The following is a 20,140-nucleotide window of genomic DNA, read 5'->3' as shown; positions in this document are numbered from 1 at the left end:
TGTGTGTGTGTGTGTGTGTGTGTGTGTGTGTGTGTGTGTGTGTGTCCAGGAGAGGGGAGCAGAAGGAGGAGGTAAGGAGGAAACAGGAGAAAAGCCTGTTTCAGTCATTTCCTACGTTTGTCCTCATTGCTATACTTATTAACCAGCTACCGCCCTCTAGTGCTCACTGTGTGAAGTACATCCCTGAGTTCTATTTCTATCTAAAAACCCTGGACTCTAGAAAGGGACAACTTCCTGTTTTGCAGAGGAGCAAACTGAAGCCCAGAGACTGAAGTGTCAAACTGACCCAGGCAGTTTCCTGGATCCTTAGATACCTCACTGTAGCTCATTGGGCAAACTCTTTTTATTAAAAGCCATTTCTCAGACATATCAATAATCAATAAAAATTACAGCATACTTATTGTACACCTGAAACTGTATAACTCTACTGGGATTAAAAATAAATAAAAAATTTTAGTGCACATAAAAATTACAGCATGGTAATCATTTAACAGCAATGTCAAGTGTTACCTGTTATTTCCAATGTTGTTCTAAATGAAGCCAAAATTGACTGTCGGTGAAATTTAGGTTAAGGATTTATAAATATCATTGTTATGTTCTAAACTTGATGAAGTTTTGAAAATTCCTATACTACTTTTATGTGTGTGTGTGGGGGGGAGGTAGTTAATTAGAATGGACTCGAAGTAGATTTGGCTATTTATCACTGTCTCCATGTAGGCTAATCTTCTGCTAGAATTGTCCCAAAGGAACCTCTTTACTCACTGAGGGAAAAGGGGAGGGGGGTTAATTTTAACTTAGAACGCATATTTTCATCATTTAATCATTTTGCTGGTGGGAATAAATTGAAAGTTATCCAGCTGGATGTGTCACTTATAAGAACATTACTGAGTAACAAAAGATTTATTCAAATATTTAATTGGAAGGAAATACATCTGGAATAAGTTTTATTGGAATTCATATAAAAAGGAAAGTAAACCCGTTAGAATTAATATCATAAACAGTTGACTTTATCTGGAACCAGAAATGTTAATGAACTGGAGCCTAAAAGTCATAACCACTTTTCCTTGCAAAAAGCCAGTCATTTTTGAATTTATATGCCAATTATGCTTTATTACTTTAGGTAGAGCTTTGTTTTCAGTGAATATTTTAGAGATAGATCACTCAAATTACCTAATTTGTTTCCTTTCTCCCTTTGTCTTCAAAAACCAAGCAAAAAATAAAAATGGTAGGGGGCATTTGTCTTCAAAACACTTCAGAAATCCTGCTAAAATGGGCGAGTCAACAGAGTCCTGCATTTGGGCTACTAGTAACTACACGAATGAAAAGATATCTAGTTCCCTCCTTAGATGTCAACATAAATCCCATTGATCAAATAATCAAGTCTCGAATAACGTCTCCTGCGGAGGGATTCTGAGAACATTCTCCCCAAGAGGACAAGGCCTATGGCTAGGAACAGAACACCAAAGAGTAGGGTTCCAACGAGGAGCCATTTTTCAAATGGAAGGCCATGTTGACTTTCTGGAACACTGTTCAGGGAGGAACCCCCTGGTTTGGCCTTCTCATCCTTCTGGGAAGCAGCTTTATCTGTAGCAGAAGAATCCACATTTGATGTAGGCAGTGTAGTAGCAGAAAAATCCACAGCTGACAAAGAAAGTGTAGGAGGGTTAGAGGCAGCCTCTGTGTCTGAAGTTAGAATGGAAATTTCTCGAAAGGTCACAGTTTCTGGGGGGCTCTTCCAGTCCATGGGTGCCTCAGAGACAGTGTTTGAAACTGCTGCTGTAGCTTGTCTAGCTTTGGGTGTGACCACAGCACTTGTCAAAATTGTAGACAAGAGGATTGTGGGGGGCTGAGACTTGCCCAGGGCTAGGGATGGAGCTGAGGTGGCCACTTCTGGTTCAGAAGTCATGGAAGGTATCATGGGAGCGTTGGTGGTTGGGGGCTTTGGAGGGGCAGAGGTGGTAGGCAGAGAGGCAAATGCAGGCTTTGGAGGGGCAGAGGTGGTAGGCAGAGAGGCAATGGGCACTGTTGTGGGGAGTGTTGTCACATGCTTAGGCAGTGGATGAGCTATTTTTTGTTTGGAGGCAGACTGTGAACTCTGAGGATGGCCTTTTTCTTTATAAACAGGGAACAATGTACTCGCTTGACCGATCTTCACTAGTTTCTCCAAATGATCTGAGGATCCCAACTTCTGAGAAAATGCATCTCTCCAGAAGCTATCAGCGGGCTTTGAATAACCTGTCACAGCAGGGGTTGTGGGAGGGATTCTCCTTGAAGACTGGCCATGGATGAGAGAATCTTCTCGGGTTAACTCTGGGCTTGGCGAGTTAGTTCTGGCCACAGTTGGAAACTCTGAAAGATGTAAAGAAAATTAAAAGGAGACTTAAATATTTCATGCCAAGGCAGGTTAAAAAAAAAAAAAAAAAAAAAAAGGACAAACAGCTAGTTCAGTAAATCCCCCAAACTGTTGAAACTTGACATTTCATAGAAACTTGCGCAAAATGGAAAAATACAAATTGCTAAATCAGAATCTGATGACACTGCCTCTCTACCAGATGCTGTGGTTTATTTCTAGAGGGATGGGACAGAGGAGAAATGTGTGGAGGAGGACCAGGCGAGTTCAGGAAGAGGTGGGAGGAGCAGAGCAAGGGAGCGAAGAGGAGCTCAGGACCCAGCAGCAGGAGGTTAGGTGTAAGGGGCTAAGGCCAGGGAAGAGAGCTGTGCCAGGGTGACACAGCAGGAAGAGGACTGGCAGAGAGGGGGCTCCCTGAGACTGTCATGACAGCCCAGAAACTGACAATCACCAAGGAGAGATCTCACAGCAAGGGTGGCCCACAGGCAAGAACAGTAGTAGTAGGGGCCTTAGGCAACAAGGGAGGACACAGAATCCCAGACATTTGCCTGCAACAGTGGAGGAGAAGGAGGAAGAGGAGGAGGAGGAGGAGGATGCCAGGAAGGGAGGTCTGGCCTCCTGGGGCACAGAGCCCAAGGCCGCGGCAGAAGGCTGATGACATTTTCCAACCAAAAAACAGGTTTCAGCACCACACTCTGGGGAGGAAGGCAATTTGAGAGATTTCATTCTGACCCTCAAAGATTAAAATTTCAGAGCCAATGTCTTATTAGAGTCTGAGGACAATGGAACCAATATTTGAAATTAGGATGGCCACAGTGCTGACAAGAAAGAGCAGAAAATCACACAGTTCTGAGTGCTGCTGCGGGGGAACCAGCCTCAGATCCTCCTCAAGGGGGAAGAGCAAGCTCAGAATCGTGCCCTTCATCTCACACACCGTTCATCACCACCCAAACTGGAAAGGCTTTATGGAGCCATTAGGGGCAGGGAATGATCAGTCAAATGGCTCTGTATCACGCTGTCGCTACTTGGCTAATCACCTCACTTAGATTTAAACTGCAGAAAACACAAGGAAGGAAGAAAAGGAATTCCATAGTGTTTATGGGTTCATTCTTTCCTGTTCTCTTTCCTCTTCTCTTCTTGAACTCCTCTCAATGCCGGTTTCTGAACTAGACTCTCCTCGCATCTCTGCTAACGAACAGATCCAGAGGCAGCCTCAGATTTGTAATATGTTTGACTACTCTAAGCTTCACACTACAAAGAGGTCCCTTAACTGTCACTTACCAGGGTGCCTGGGTGGCTCAGTCTGTTAAGCAGCTGACCTTTGACTTTGGCTCAGGTTATGATCTCAGGGTCATGAGATGGAGTCCCGTGTAGGGCTCAGGACAGAGTCTGCTTGAGATTCTCTCTTTCCCTCTGCATCTGCCCTTACCCCTGCATGCCTGCAAATGTGTGCTCTAAAATAAATAAAGGGCACTTGGGTGGCTCAGTGGTTGAGTGTCTGCCTTCGGGTCAGGGCATGATCCTGGGGTCCTGGGATTGAGTTCCACATCAGGCTCCCCAGAGGGAGCCTGCTTCTCCCTCTGGCTATGTCCCTGCCTCTCTTTGTGTGTCTCTCATGAATAAATCAATAAAATCTTAAAAAAAAAAAAACTATAACTTATTAATCCATCTAGGACAGAGATGAGCAAATTATGACCCAAGGGCCAAACCTGGCTAGTTATTTCTCTTCGTATGGCTTGTGAGCTAGGATCTACATTTTTAAATGGCCAACAAAAATCAAAGGATAATATTTTGTGACACATGACAATTACATAAAATTCACAATTCAGTGTCCACAAATAAAGTTTTATTGGCATGTAACCATTTTTTTATACATTGTTTGTGGGTACTACATACTATAAGGACAGAGGTGAGTAGGTACAACAGATTGCATAAGGCCCACAAAGCCTAAAATACTGGTCTGGAAAGCCTAAAATACTTGTCATTTTGCCCTCAAGAGAAAAAGTTTGCAGACATCTTCTCTAGGATACAGTGCTTTACTCCAGAATAGAATTTGGATGATTGAAATTCCTCTCTCCCCTGACAATGCTGAAGAAAAGAGTTTCTGCTGCAGGTTATACCACATTTACAGATATAACATCACCATGAGATAAACAGCACCTATATATATATATATATATATATATTTTTTTTTTTTTTAGCACATATATTTTTAGATAGTATCAGATATTTGGTAAAAAAGAACAAGACTGGGATGCCTGGGTGGCTCAGTGGTTGAGCATCTGCCTTTGGCTAGGGTCGTGGTCCTGGGGTCTAGAGATTGAGTCCTGCATTGGGTTCCCCAAAGGAAGCCTGCTTCTTCCTCTGCCTATGTCTCTGCCTCTGTCTCTCATGAATAAATAAATAAATAAATAAAATCTTAAAAGAAAAAAAAAAAGAACAGGACTCAACATATTTTATTTTAAAGTAAAAAAAAAAAAGGGGGACACCTGGATGGCTCAGCGGTTGCGTCTGCCTTCAGCTCAGGTCCTCATCCTGGAGTCCCAGAGTTGAGTCCCACATCAGGATCCCTGCATGGAGCCTGCCTATGTTTCTGCCTCTGTGTGTGTGTGTGTGTCTCTCATGAATAAACAAATAAAATCTTTAAAAAAATAATAAAGTTTCAAAAAAAAAGACCAGTTAAGAAAATGCTCTGTGATGTATACGAACTCAGAATTTAAAGCCATTGACAAGAATGACCAAAACAGCTGCTTTCTTTCTCAAGAACACAAGCTCATAAAGAAAACAAGGCTAGGGCTAGTCCCATTTCTTGATAAGATTCATCTATTGGCAAAGATCTTAGAACCACCCAGGGATCCTCTACACCTGCTCCATTCACCTCACCCACTGATGTTTGCCATTGGGGTGTGGTACCTTTCCTCTCTCATGCATAGATGAGCTAGAGGGGACTCTGAAACAGCCGGGTTCCCTCAATATCTCTTTTGAGTTCATTTTCAAGTGACTTCATGAAATAAAAAACTTAAGGGCTAACTATTACTTGAAAACCAACTGAGCAAACAGACTCCCAATTGATTCTCTCCCTGAGGTCCCCTACTCTAGTCCTTGGTAGAAATGACATACCACAAAGCTGGGGGGAAAAAAAAAAAAGATAATGCCAAGTTACAATGGTTTAATAGAATGAACACAGTGCTCTGGCATCTTTCAAACTTTTGGTCTGTAAATATTAACCAGATATAGGAAATGCAGTTCATCTGAAAACAAACCACCAAAGAAATATCTATTTAATTTCTCTCTCTCTCTCTCTCTAAAAAAATAAAAATAAAAAACAAAATTCTCTCTAAACAGGAAGCAGATAATTTATTTTCATGGGGAATCTTAATCTATCAACACGGGCATATCATAAATAGAATTACAAACATAAATTGTAAACATCCTGTAGATATAAAGTCAGCTGCACACTACTAGGTCCAGGGTTGGTGCCCTGGGCTCTGAGATATTGATCTGGGCTCTGGACTGATGGCGCCCCTTGGTGGCTGCCACAGGAACTGTTTGATTCTAATTCCCCTTACTACCTTCACACCCCCCTGTTGGAAAGGTTTACATACATGCCAAGTTCCCTTATCTCCCATTTATATTGGAGAGAATCTTTACCACACACTCCCTTTTTGACACGTGCATTATAAAAGCAACAATACTACAGAGTATTATGAAAATTATAAAACAAATTCAACTATAATTTTTATCATTGTGTCCCAACAACTATTCACATTTATACCTTACATATACCTTAAAGTTAAATTTTTTCATGTCATTGAAAAACAACTGGGTGTTTTTCACCTTAAATTTTGCTTATTTATGTACTCAACCTTATTTTTAAATATTTGCATCCTATTATTTCAAGTGGATCCATCATATTATACACCCAACCATTCTCTGGCAATTGGACATTTATGCTGCTTCTAGTTTTTCACTCCTTAAACTAATTATGCAATAAACAGCTTCAAACCAATAGCTTTTTCTTGTTTTAGCTTTGTGTCTTTAGGTTTTATGGAAGTAGAATTACTGGAGTAAATTACCTATAATTTTCACAATACTGTGCTTTGATTATGAAACAGGAGCCACACATAGGGAAGCACACTGATAATGGAAGAAGGGACAGAATGAAGAGGTAGTGAGAAGGGATAACAGAGGCAGAACATGATGGTCCAACTTCCATATTATGGGAATTCCAGAAAGAGAAGACCAAGTATTCCAATCAATGTCTTGAGCCCTGACCACTTTGGAAACTAAGAGTGGGAATATCCATTTCCTGCTAGATACCACTCTTGGCTGTCTAATGCAATATTCCAGGTGATCAAAGAGGAACAGCAAGAAGTATCAACACCACACTGTAGCCTCCAAAGTTTTTAGCCAAGATGAAATATATATGGGCATGAAGTGAAGGAGCCACACAGATCGGGGGCAGCCATCCTAGCCACTGAAGCCCCAAAAGGTCAAGAAAAGACACCGTTCACAGAAAGTAAGGTCTTAAGTGTTGTGTTTTTTTAAGATTTTTATTTATTTATTTGACAGAGACAGAGAGAGCACGAGCAGGGGGATCAGCAGACAGAGGGAGAGGAAGAAGCAGGCTCTCCCTGCAGAGCAGGGACCTTGATGCAGGGACTCAATCCCAGGACCTTGTGACCATGACCAGAGACCAAAGGTAGATGCTTAGCCTGATAAGCCACCGAGGCACCCTGGTCTTGATTGTTTTAAGAAGCCTAATTTGTTCTATGCTTAGTGTTTTTTAAAAATCATTATTTTACATTGTACATGTATGTTATTTTACATTATTGTTCCTGCAATTTATCACTCTCTTTGTGAGTATAATTACTTTGCTCTGCAACCATCAGCCTCATTCATCTCCAGAACTTTCTTCATCTTGCAAAACTGAAACTTTGTACCTTGTGCAAGTTTTCTTATACTTGGGTTTATATCACTACTTAGGAAGAATGTGCACAAATAATTTGTGCTTTATGCCTCTGCTTAAGGAAATGCTTGATGCATCTGGTTCATTAACCAAAACTCAGACACAAGCTCACCCAGGAGACAAAGCAGTCTCTGCCCAGGGTGCCTGGGCAGTATCATTCCCCAAAGTACCTCACACATAATACAGTCAAGAGAACCCTTGATTGCATTCCCTGTCCCAACCCTAAAACCAGTCTCCATAAACCTTTCCCAGCTCAGTAGATGATGCCAACAACATCCATGTAGACACTCAAGTCAAAAACTAGGATTCAACTTCAGTGCTTCTCTCCTCCCTGTTGTCATCCTCCACACCACTGGCAAGGCCTGTGAATGCTACCTCTGAAACATCTGTATATTGATTTCTCTCTACCTCCTCTGCCACCTCCCCAATCCATAATGCCATGGTCATTCACTTGGATCTTGCCCCCACTTCCTATCCACTTCTCTTGCTGCTGCATTGCTGTCTACCCCCAGTAGAACAGTCGCAGTGAGCTTTGAGAAATTACCTTGAAAACACATTACCTGAGTGCCTGCTCAAAAACTTCCAAGGGCTTCCCATTTACACACCTCAAATAAGAACTTCCTACCCTGGTTTGCAAAGCTTTATGTGATCTCTGTGCTTTTCAAACCTGTTGCATTTCACTCTTTATGAGGTTCACTATGAGTCAGCCAGCTGGGACTGGGGTGTTTGTTCTTCAAACACTCCAAAACCATTCTGCCTTAGGATATTGGAATGGGCTATTTCCTCTGCCTGAAGGTCTTCCCAGATCTTTTTATTGTTCAAATCTCAGTTGAGGGGTTACTTCATCACAGATGCTTCCTCTGATCACCTAATCAAGAGGGTCCACTCGTGATCATCTATTACATCGTCTTTGCTCATCTGCACAGCACTAGTGACTACTTTTCCTTGATTATTTATTTATGACGGTTACTGTCTCTCTCCTAAAACATAAGTTCCAGAGGTAAGGACCTTGTTTTTCACGTTTACTGTTATATTTTTGTGTTCTTAGGGCAGAAAAAAATGTCTGGCAAATAGGAGATGCTAAATAACATCTGTTGTTTATTGAGTAAATAAACTAATAGAAAACTACTGATAGCCAAGGGTGTAATGACAAAAACTTTCTACAGTTTAAATAAAAGGAAATTTGATACCAAAGCATTTCTTCCTGAAAAACCAACAAGCCAAAATCTCACCAAGACATACTCAAATAATTATATATATATATATATATATATATATATATATATATATTTTAAAGATTTTATTTATTCATGAGAGACACAGAGAGAGAGGCAGAGACATAGGCAGAGGGAGAAGCAGGCTCCCTTTGGGGAGCCTGATGAGGGACTTGATCCCAGGAGCCTGGGATCACAACCTGAGCCAAAGGCAGGCGTTCAAACACTGAACCACCCAGGTGTCTTTCAAATAATTATATTATTCTTCAGTTGTTTATTTTCTGTATTCTGAACAAATATGCTTAGTAGGAAGACTATATTTCCAATGCCTGGCACAGAATTTGGCACATGGTAGATGCACAGTAAATACTTCTTGAATGAACTTCCCTCCAAGTCTGGGTAATAAGCTCCAGAGTGTTTGATTTCAGATAATGTTATTATAAAATAATTGGAACCTAAAGACAAATATACTGGAATTTTATACACCCACATAGGTCTTTGAAAACAATCTCCCTGGGCCCTGGAGATCTTATTCCAGTGTTGTTTAACATCGTTCTAAAGAGGCATTTCAAAATGTTGTCATGAAAGGTCTGTGTGCCTTTTATCTCAGGGAGGTAAAAACAAAAGCGACACAACACAAAACACTAACATTCAGACATCTTTCATTGGAAACTTGAACTAAAGTTTAAACTAAAGTTTAAACTAAACTGAACCTTAAATCATGAGAGTTTTCTGGTGTGCCTCTATATTTATGACCACTTTTGGTAGTTTTACTTAGATCTTTGGTAGAAAATCTTTCACAGGAACCACGTCCTTAAATAATTCCAATTGCCAAAGAAAAAGAACAAAGTTTTTATTACCTCTAAGTATCCTGTAAGTCATAAGTCCTTTAGCTGGTTTCAGCGGACAGGCTTCCTCACTGGGACAGAAAAATAGGTAGCAGTTGGGTTGTCTAGCTGTTTTTCGAGTGTCGAAGATCATCAAGTTACATGCTTTGTCTCCTGCAATGAAAGGCTTTGTAAGCATTATGTTGAAATAGGATATTCTAAAGAGTAGGCAATTATTTATTCTGCTGTCCAACACAAACACCTTTGTTCATATTATTCACTTGCTTGCTGACCGCTGATTCATTTCCTCTTCCTTAGTCACGTAAAGCAATTTGTAAAGACACTGGGTTTAAAAATCTGAATTAAGGTAATTCTGGCAAAACCTATTTTATTTTTTTAAAAGATTTTATTTATTTATTCCTGAGAGAACCAGAGGGGCAGAGAGATAGGCAGAGGGAGAAGCAGGCTCCCTTTGGGGAGCCCGATGTGGGACTCGAACCCAGGACCCCAGGATCACGCCCTGAGCCAAAGGCAGATGCTCAACCACTGAGCCACCCAGGAGCCCCTGGCAAAACCTACTTTAAATAGTACACTTAATTCTTTATATAAGCCTTCCATTTTCTAAAATATCCATCAAAACATACACAGAAATACTGATTTTACCATCTTTACACAACCCACAACTGAATTGGGACTTAAATGGATCTAAGTTAATGATTTCATGAATTTCTCCTATCCCAAAGGCAGACACCTATCTCAGACACCTATGAAGACATGAGTCTGGCTTTCTTGGGGAGAATCACTAAATTCAGCATCAAACTATCATGCTTCCTTCCACAAAGGATCTGAGTAGTTTATGGAACACAAAGTCTATTTTTTACTTTTATCAATACCATTCTTCTTTTGATTTTTTTTTCCTTCACATTGCTACTCGTCTTTATCATTTCTGCTTCTTTATTTTCCTTCCTTTCTGGCTTTTCACTCTAACTTTTATTTCTGGCTTCTTTTTCTCTTCCTCTTATGCCCAATATTATTATTCTTTCTATTCATCATGGCCTACGGTTGGTTTTGGCCTCAATCTAGTACAGTCACACTTCTTGGCCTCTGACCCTTGAAGGATCAGTACACCTCTGATCAGGATGAAGGTTAAAAAGCATATAGGCTAATTATTAAAAATTCATGCTCTTTCTCACCACACACACACTTAATCATGTACTAAATAACCTTGTTTTGGTAATTGTTTCATAACACATACATGCATCAAATCATCACATCACATCACATATCTTAAGTTTACACAATGTTATATGCCAAATGTATCTCAGTAAAGCTGGGGAAAGAAACCCTGCATAATTGGCCATCAGCACCATGTCTTTAAATCAGGCAATGGTTAGGATCAACCTTGACTTCCACTTTTGGAAATAAGACTTGGTGAACTTCTGCAGAGGTCTTATCATATCTCTCTCTACCACCCAGGCAACAAAAAAGGCACTTTAGGCTTTTCCCTTCCCAGAAATGGGATAATTCTACAATACCATTTTTGAGGGGCACATAGGTAAAAGGGAGGGTCCTTAAGCCCTCCCCTCATGCAAGTTGTATGTAAAAATCTTGTGTCCTTTGTACTTATAGGCATTTTTCTAGAATCTGTGGCTACAAGCAAATTATCAAAGTGCTTTTTTGAGCCCTAAGCAATTAAAGACCACTGCTCAATAAATGAGGAAAAAGTCTGAGACCCATTAAATGAGACCCACAATTACCTCTGCTTACAGAAAAGCAGTGACAGTAATTTTGTTTGTATAATAAGGCAGGAAACCCTCATTTCTTACTAAACACCCATTATGGAACTGAAAAAAAATGCAAGGTTTCCTGTATTACCAGTAGGCACTCACAAAGCATTCAGTCCCATTTGCCGATGATTTTCTATTTCATATAAATGTTGATCACATTTAAAGAAAAACGAAATTTAAATTAAATCTCTGGAATTTCCATAAATCATACCGTAAAGAATGTCCAAAAACATACTGCCAAGTTTGAGAAGACCACTGGAGGTTTTTGGTTTTTTTTCTTCCTGACATCAAATACATGGTATAATTTCCACACTAATTCTCCACCTGATTGTCTTAAAATTCAATTCAATTCAACTCAATTCTTACGCTAAACAAATTAGAGTTAGTATCAGACTCCATGGGTTTAAGGGCTCAGTCCCATAAGATTGTCCTCATTTAGATGCTAGTCAAAAGTATCAGGTCCTGGAGGTGGGGGGTGAAAGTGGGAGCACCTGGGTGGCTCAGTTGGTTAAGAGTCTGGCTTCTGCTCAGGTCATGATCTTGGAGTCCTGGTTAAGCATCTGACTTAGGTTCAGGTCATCATCTCTGAGTCCTAGGATTGAGGCCTGTGTGGGCTCCCCACTCAGCAGGGAGTCTGTTTCTTCTTCTCCCCCTCCTGCTGCCCTCCCCTGGCTCCTGCTCTCTCTCTCTCTCTCTCTCTCTCTCTCTCTCTCTCTCTCAAATAATAATAATAATAATAAAAAGTATCAGGTCCTGGGATGCCTCCGTGGCTCAGTGGTTGAGTATCTGCCTTTGGCTCAGGGTGTGATCCTGGTCCGGGGATCGAGTTCTGCATCAGTCTCCCTGTGAGGAGCCTGCTTCTCCCTCTGCCTGTGTCTCTGCCTCTCTCTCTGTGTCTCTCATGAATAAACAAAATCTTAAAAAAAAAAAAAAAAAAAAGTATCAGGTCCTAGATTACTCTTACTTCTGCTCAGTTTGGCTATAAATTCTGGTTCCCACAATCCCCTACCTCAGGTTTGATAATTTGTTAGAACTACTTACAGAACTCAGGAAAAGGCTATACTTACCCTTACAGTTTATTATAAAAGATGCAAACGAATAGCCAGATGAAGGGTAAAAGGGCAAGGTCTAGAAGGGTCCTGAGTGCAGGAGCTTCTGTCCCAGTGGAGCTGGAATGCATAACCCTTCTGGACACATGGATCTGTTTGCCAATTGGAAGCTCCCTAAAACTATCATTTCAGGAATTTTTGGAGATTTCATTATGTGGGCATAATTGATTAAATCATTGGCATTGGTGACTGAATGCAATCTCCAGCCACTCTCCTCTACTTGGAGGTGGGGGTAGGGCTGAAGGTTCCAAACTTCTAATCAAGCCTTGGTCTTTATAGTGACCAGTACCCATCCTGAAGCTACCAGGAGTCATCTCATTAGTATAAACCCAGCTGTGGTTGAAAGGGGCTTATAATGAATAACAAAAAAAGTTCCTATGCTTAGGAAGTTGCAAAGCTTTTAGGAGCTCTGTGCCAGGAATCAGGAACAAAGATTATATACATATATTTCTTACTATACTATACCCATTATAGAAAGAAAAGAAAGTAAAGATATAAGAGAAAAGATATGATTTGTTGGCTAATAAGTGAGGTAAGAACCATTAGTCCAGTGTTCACTAGGCTCCTCAGTGGCAAGACCTTGTCCATCTTTTTTTTTTTTTAAACCTATTTTTAAATTTTATTTATTTATTCACGACAGAGAGAGAGAGAGGCAGAGGGAGAAGCAGGCTCCATGCAGGGAGCCCAACGTGGGACTCGATCCCGGGTCTCCAGGATCACACCCTGGGCTAAAGGCGGCACCAAACTGTTGGGCCACCCGGGCTGCCTGACCTTGTCCATCTTATTCATTTTTTTCATCTTATTCATTTTTTTTTTTGTCTCCAGCATCCAGAAAGGCATTTGGTGCTCAATAAATTTTGTGTGGTTTTTGTTGTTGTTGTTGTTTATTCATTTATTTCTCATTTAGGGAATTAGGATCATAACTGAAAAATGATCACTGTTTCACTGTTTCTCTTCAAGTCATAGGTCTGAAACTTGAAATATGCAAAGGTATGGTTCAAACTTGTGGGCCTCTGTTTCCCTCTGTGTCACATGAATGAGTTAGACCAAACAACTTCCCATATCCCTTAAGGACTTTTGTTTCTAAGATATTGAAAACATCTTAGATACCCATTAGAACATAACACCAGTGGTTCTCAACCTTTTTCTAATCAGACACCTGGGTAATATACAGACACACTCCTCAGTAACTTTGACCCAGCTTAGGGGAGGGAAGGATACACTTGTGGAATATTTTGCCAGTGATTTTTTCACCCACATTTCTATTCCATAAAGAATCACTTGTATAAATTATGTAACCACATCAACCAGCTACTGATGTCACAAAAGACTTGGAATAAAGAGTTGCCAAGGGATGATTACTTACCTGTTATGTTTTTTGTTGAACAGCAAGAATTAATGCAGTCTTCCTGAGTTAACGTACGTATGGGTTCATTGCCTCTAATTCCCTTAGAAAGAGATGACTGGATGTCAATGACAACATCTTCTAGACTCTTGGTAGGGCAGTTTTGACTGCTGGACAGCCTTAGTGTCAGGAAACAAATTATTACAAAAGTATAAGTCAAGCTCCATTCTTCCCTAAAGAACATTTTAAATTTCAGTTTGGTCTTAGTCTTCAAACATCAAGGATAATCCTCCCTCTGGTCTGAGTTTGCTTCAAGAAGATTGTACAGATCAGAGAATTTCTCTCTAGAACAAAAATAGAAAATCATCAATGAATTTTGTTTCCTTTAATAAATCTAGTGAAGATACACTTCATTTCCTTCAAGTCAATGTAAAGAATTCATGATTTCTAAAACAGAAACAAGTTTTTTTATGTTTCACTTTTAATATATTTTATAATAGATCAAGACAATCTTTCATTAAAAACAATAAAGAAGAGCACCTGGGCGGCTCAGCTGGTTGAGCATCCAACTCTTGATTTCTTCTCAGGCCATGATCTCAGGATCATGGGCTCAAGCCTTGCATCGGGCTCCATCCTCAGCAGGGAGTCTGCTTGAGATTCCCTCTCTCTCTGCCCCTACCCCCCTTTGTGCACTCTCTCTCCCTATCAAATAAATCAATCTTAAAAACTTGGTAAAGAACAAATAAGCACAAACACGTATACTATCCCATCAATGCTTAAAAGCTGACAAGTGTCTGTGATGGAAGATCTATAGGTTCAGTGCAATACCAATAAAGTTCCTAGCAAGTTACTTTGTGGATCTCAAGAATTTTAAAGTTTTGATTTTTTTAAAGATTTATTTATTTGAGAGAGAGCACACACATGGGGGGGTGGTAGAGGAAGAAGGAGAGAGTTAATTTCAAGCAGACCCCTCACTGAGCACAGAGCCCAATGCAGGGCTCAATCTCACAACCCTGAGATCGTGACCTGAACCAAACCAAGTGTGTGATACTTAACTGACTGAGCCACCCAGGCATGCCTTAAAGTTTTGATTTGAAAGTTTACATGGAAATGCAGAAAGGCCAGAATGGCCAACAAAGTCCTGAAGAAGAACGGAGTTGGAGAATTCACACCACCTAACTTCAATACTTACCATAAAGTTATAGTAATCAAGACCATGGGGTACTACCAAAAGAAAGGAAAAACAGAATAGAACAGAATAGTAAGTCAAGAAATAGACCCATAGATCTACTGGGTCAGTTGACGATAGATGAATCAACTGAGCTCTAACAAAAGAGCAAAGGCAATTCAATGGAGAAAGGACAGCCTTCTCAAAAATGGTGCTAGAATGACTAGATATCCATAGGTATCTTACTGTAAGAAAGATAAATCTAGATACAAATCTTCCATTGTTTACAAAAATTAATTCAAAATTGATCAAAGACCTAAATATAAAATGTAAAACTATAAAACTCTTAGCAGGTTAATTGGTAGAGCATGTGACTCTTACCGGGTTAATTGGTAGAGCAAAATCTTTGGGGTTGTAAGTTTGAGCCCTGTGTTAGGTACAGAGTTTACTTAGAAAAAAATCTTTAAAGAAAACACCTCCTAGAATATAACATAGGAAAAATCTTTAGATATAATACCTAAAGCACAATCCATTAAAGAAAAAAATGTTGAGGCTGGATTTCATTAAAATGAAAACATCTGCTCTGCCCAAGACACTAAGAGAAGAAAAAGATTAGCCTCAGACTGGGAGAAATATTTGCAAAACACATATCTGATAAGGACTAGTAGCTAAAATATACAAAGAATTGTTAAAACTCAGAAAACGGGGACACCTGAGTGGCTCAGCGGTTGAGTGCCTGCCTTCGTCCCAGGGCGTGATCCTATAGTCCCGGGATCGAGTCCCACATCAGGCTCTGCATGGGGCCTGCTTCTCTCTCTGCCTATGTCTCTGCCTCTGTGTGTGTGTCTCTCTCATGAATAAATTAATAAAATCTTAAAAAAAAAAACCTCAGAAAATGACCCAATTAAAAATGGGCAAAGTATCTGAACATACAACATCACCAAAGGAGATAGCACAGATGACAAATAAGCATGTGAAAAGGTGCTCAACATTATAGTCATTAGGGAGCTGCAAATTAAAATGAGATACTACTATACACCCGTTAGAATGACTAAAATCCAAAAAGCTGACAATACCAAATCCTACAAAAATCTATATACACATTTAGCTTTATACATCACCTCCAAAAACTGGAAACAACCAATAGGTGAATGGATAAACAAAATGTGGTATATTCATAAAATGGAATATTATTCTATATAAAAAATGAGCTAATAAGACACAAAAGGACACAGAGGAAACATAATTGCATATTGCTAAGTGAAAGAAGCCAGTTTGAAATATATGACTTCTTGTCAACTATATGATGTTCTAGAAAAGGCAAAACTATATCAACAGTAAAAATATTGGTGGTTATCAGGCAGAGGAAGGAAGGGATGAATACGTGGAACACGGAAGTTTTTAGAGCAGTGAGGTTATTCTATATGATACTGTAATGGTTGTTACACGTCTTTGTTTGTCAAAACCCATAGAACTGTACAACACAAAGAGTGATCCCTAATACAGAAGGTGCTTGGCTGGCTCAGTTGGTGGAGCATGCAATCCTTGATCTCGGGGTTGTGCGTTTGAGCCCCATGTTGTGTGTAGAGATAACTTAAAAATAAAATTTTTTTAAAAGATTTTATTTATTCATGAGAGACACACACAGAGAGAAAGAGACAGGCAGAGGGAGAAGCAGGCTTCATGCAGGGAGCTGGACATGGGACTCGATCCCAGGTCTCCAGGATCATGCCCTGGGCCAAAGATAGCACTAAACCGCTGAGCCACCTGGGCCGCCCTAAAATATTTTTTAAAAATAAGAATGATCCCTAATATAAGTAAATAGATTTAGTTAGTAATAAAACAGAAGAGTGAAAAAGCAAAAAAAAAAAAAAAGCATATATTTACCTATATATAGTAACAACACAAGTCCAATACCTTCGTTGCTGCTGTATCCAACTTTTTTTAAAAGATTTTATTTATTCATGAGAGACACAGAGAGAGAGGCAGAGACATAGGCAGAGGGAGAAGTAGACTCCCCATGGGGAGCCTGATGCAGACTCGATCCTGAAACTCCAGGATTTCACCCTGAGCCAAAGGCTGATGCTCAACTACTGAGCCACTCAGGCGTCCTGGTGTCCAACTTTTTAAAGTCAAATAATATTTATGTTTCTCACGTGCCAGTTTCTATGCTAAACACTTTACATGTGTCATGTCATTTAATCCTTACAAGAATCTTAATGCAATAGATTCCCAATTCTTATGAGATAGATCCCATTTTAAACCCATTTTCAGCAAAAATGGAAATAATTGTGGGTATTTGGGATTTTTTATTTTTTTTTAATTTTTATTTTTTTATTGGTGTTCAATTTGCCAACATATAGCATAACACCCAATGCTCATCCCATCAAGTGCCCCCCCCAGTGCCCATCACCCAGTCACCCCCACCCACCTCCCTTTCCACCACCCCTTGTTTGTTTTGGGATTCTTTATTAGCCTATTAAAGAACAAGTGGTGCATCTAACAACTGCCATAATTTTGAAGACTTTATTTATTTGAGAGAGAGAGAGCAAGCGCCCATGTGGGGGGAAGAGCAGAGGGAGAGGGACAAGCAGACTCCTCAATGCACAGAGAGTCCCACCTGGCTCCATCCCACAACCCTGAGATCATGACCTAAGCCAAAATCAAGAGTCAGAGGCCCAATGGGCTGGCCCACCCAGGTTCCCCTAATAACTGCCATAATTTTGAAGGACTGTTGAATGTACATGATACTTGAAATCCGTGTAATAAGTAATATGATATGAAAACACCCGTGATTCTTACTGGCGGCAAATTACAGCTGCCTCTGACTCTGCTGTGGCTTCTGTGTGCCTCCTAGAGGAAATGCTGTGTTTCAGTTTGAGGCTACTAAAATAATAAATTTTCCCACTGAAGTTCTCAGACTTTCTAAATACTACCTGTGATTCTCCAGTTTAAGAACCCTGGCACAGGTTATCTTTTTATGCTGCCACATTTTGCAAGTCTCTTTTCTAGCCCTCAAGGAAAGCAAACAGGACCCAAAGAGGAAAACCAGGTCAATACTTTGAATGGATTTTGACAGAATGTCTCCTTGAATTCTTGCAGAGAAACCGGAACTATGCGGGGGCATGGGGTAGGAACTGGGCTTTCTGTATGCAGCATCTTTTTATTATTTATTTATTTATTTATTTATGTATTTATTTATTTTGCAGCATCTTTTTAGAGCCTGGACTGCAAGAGGGACTGAAGAGTTTATCTCGCTAAAGATGCTCAACAACTATTAGGTAAAGGTATTCTTCTAATCATTATGGCTTAGGCCTTAAAGGTCCACAGTCAAGTTGAATTCTATTGAAAGAGAGGGGGGAAAGGATCCACGTGGGAGAGAGAGGCGGCGCCCGGGCATAACGCCCGCTTACTACCATCACTAAAATGCACTTGTACGTAACTGGGTCAAATAATGGAAATCGTTTTCTCTCCCTTCCTTTGAGGAGATGCATGTCGCTTACTGAGCATTCTCGTGCCTCTCCCGATGACGACGTGGAGCCAATGCCGTTTGCGACAGGTGCTGCGGCGCGAGCCTGGAGATGCCCCCAGGGCTCCGCGGCCGCACCCCCCCCGCCCGGGCCCGGGCGCTCCGGGAGAGGCAGAGGGGGGCGCAGGAAACGAGGGGGGCTGCGGTCCGCCTGGAGGGGAGCGCGGCGACGCCTTTACCTGGCAGCGACTGGCCCCGGGGCCCCGCGGGTCCCACCTGGGCGAGGACAGCCCCGCGCTCGCGGGCAGGGAGCGGCCGGTCCGCGCGCAGCTCTCGGCGAGGGCGACAGGGATGCTCCGCGGCTCCCGCCCGCCCCGGCCTGCGCGCTGAGCCAGTTCCTGCTTCCGTTGCCGCGGCCGAAAGTCGGCCGGGGGGAAGGGCACGTTCCTGCCGCAACCCGGAGCTGCTTCCCCGCCGCTGGGAGCGCGGTCCCCGGAGCCCCTCCCCGCGGTGGCCCCAGGCGCCCCGCGGTCGCGCTGAGCCCGGGAGGAGCCGCCCGCCGCGCCCCGCCCCCGCCCCCGCCCCGCAGCTGCCCCTGCGCCCCCCCCCGCCCCCCCAGGTTGACCGACCGCAGGTCTGCAGCCGCGCCCGCTCCTGGAGGCCTCAGAGCGCGAGGTCACCGGAGGAAAATCGAGCCAGACAGAACAGTCCGCCTCCCCCCGCTGGGCCCGGGTCTCCCCTCCCCTCCCCTCCCCTCCCCTCCCCTTCCCTTCCCTTAGCACCGTTTCTCCGCTCAGGATTTCACGGTGCTTTCAGCCCGAGGCTGCTCATGGGAATCCTGTGTGCACCGGGCCGCGCAGAGGGTCCTTAACTAGAGTTGGCAGTTCTCCAGGTGAATACGAGGCCAGGCAAGCCTTAGCCAAGGCACCGGACTCCGCCCGGATTGACCCTTTATAAGTAAGGCTAATAATGAAAATAACCATGCCTGCCACAGTAATTAAAACATATCCCCTGATTTAGCATAATACCTAGTATGTAATAGGTACTCAGTAAATATTTAAAATATATTTGTCGAGTGAAGGAATGGAAAGGAACTACTAGGGCATAGGTTACAGAACTATCTTCTTTCTTTCTTTTTCTTCCTTTCTATCTCCCTTCCTTCTTCCTCCCTCCCTCCCTTTCTTCCTTCTTTCCTTACTTTCCAAAAAAAGATTTTATTTATTTATTTATGAGAGACAGAGAGGCAGAGGCAGACTTCCCACTTCCAGACTTCCCACTGGGATCACAAAGGCAGACGTTCAACCACTGAGCCACGCAGGTGCCCCTAAAAGTGTGTTTTCAGATCCATGCATTCTCACCCCCCACCTCTGTATACCTGCCAACAGATGCAACTTTACCAAACCACTGATAATTAACTTGCCAAAGGTCCAAACGTTAGACATCTCCAGCTGGTTGGTGTGAAGAGCTTTCAAACCTAAAGCCTTAAGCAATTGTAGCTTATTATTTTAGGCCTGATACAGCTGTCCTGGTTTTAACCAATAGCTAATCAAAGGCATATGTTGACTGAGAATAGGTGTGAACAAAAGTCCTTTGTGTGAAACGGACTCTTGCCAGTTGCATCCAGAGGATGATTTACTCCCGAATTACAATAATGTTGCAAATAATTGGTTTTTAAGAGTTACCAAAGTAAAGGAAACTCCACAGTGATTTCATATGGGAGTAATTTTCCTGTTGCAGCAAAAAACTGATGTAAACAATACGTTTTATTTCTGCGGGTGATATACTTGAGGATCTAGGTCAGGAAAGTTCACATTCCTTGTGTCCCTTCACAGGACAGTACCGTTAGTCACTAAGTAGACCTTTCCTTCACTTAGAAGCTTCAGATTTAGGATGTTATACAAT

General features: G+C 41.6%; 2 protein-coding genes across 5 annotated transcripts in view; one reads left to right on the top strand and one right to left on the bottom strand.

The window, feature by feature from the left end:
• Positions 1 to 885: 885 nt before the first annotated feature.
• On the bottom strand, positions 886 to 19,140 carry MANSC1 (MANSC domain containing 1). 4 transcript variants are annotated; one of them, XM_072798988.1, is made up of 4 exons: positions 19,021 to 19,140; positions 13,623 to 13,945; positions 9,394 to 9,534; positions 886 to 2,349 (listed from the first exon to the last, which is right to left on the bottom strand). In XM_072798988.1, the coding sequence occupies exons 2-4, from the start codon at positions 13,843 to 13,845 to the stop codon at positions 1,343 to 1,345; spliced, it is 1,371 nt and encodes a 456-aa protein (XP_072655089.1). In that variant the 5' UTR covers positions 13,846 to 13,945; positions 19,021 to 19,140; the 3' UTR covers positions 886 to 1,342. The 4 variants fall into 4 exon arrangements, with proteins under 4 accessions (XP_072655089.1, XP_072655088.1, XP_072655091.1 ...); XM_072798987.1 differs by lacking the exon at positions 19,021 to 19,140 and adding an exon at positions 18,478 to 18,709; XM_072798990.1 differs by lacking the exon at positions 19,021 to 19,140 and adding an exon at positions 18,515 to 18,665.
• Positions 13,622 to 20,140, top strand: part of BORCS5 (BLOC-1 related complex subunit 5) — a 110,148-nt gene continuing 103,629 nt past the window's right edge. Inside the window, exons 1-2 of the mRNA XM_072798993.1 lie at positions 13,622 to 13,675; positions 17,979 to 18,050. The gene's annotated coding sequence lies outside the window, so the exon portion shown is untranslated. The remainder of the gene's footprint in view (positions 13,676 to 17,978; positions 18,051 to 20,140) is intronic.

This window comes from Canis lupus, chromosome 25, assembly GCF_048164855.1.
Source record: "Canis lupus baileyi chromosome 25, mCanLup2.hap1, whole genome shotgun sequence".
In the NCBI taxonomy this organism is placed as follows: domain Eukaryota; kingdom Metazoa; phylum Chordata; class Mammalia; order Carnivora; family Canidae; genus Canis; species Canis lupus.
This window is presented reverse-complemented; position numbering and strand designations above follow the sequence as displayed.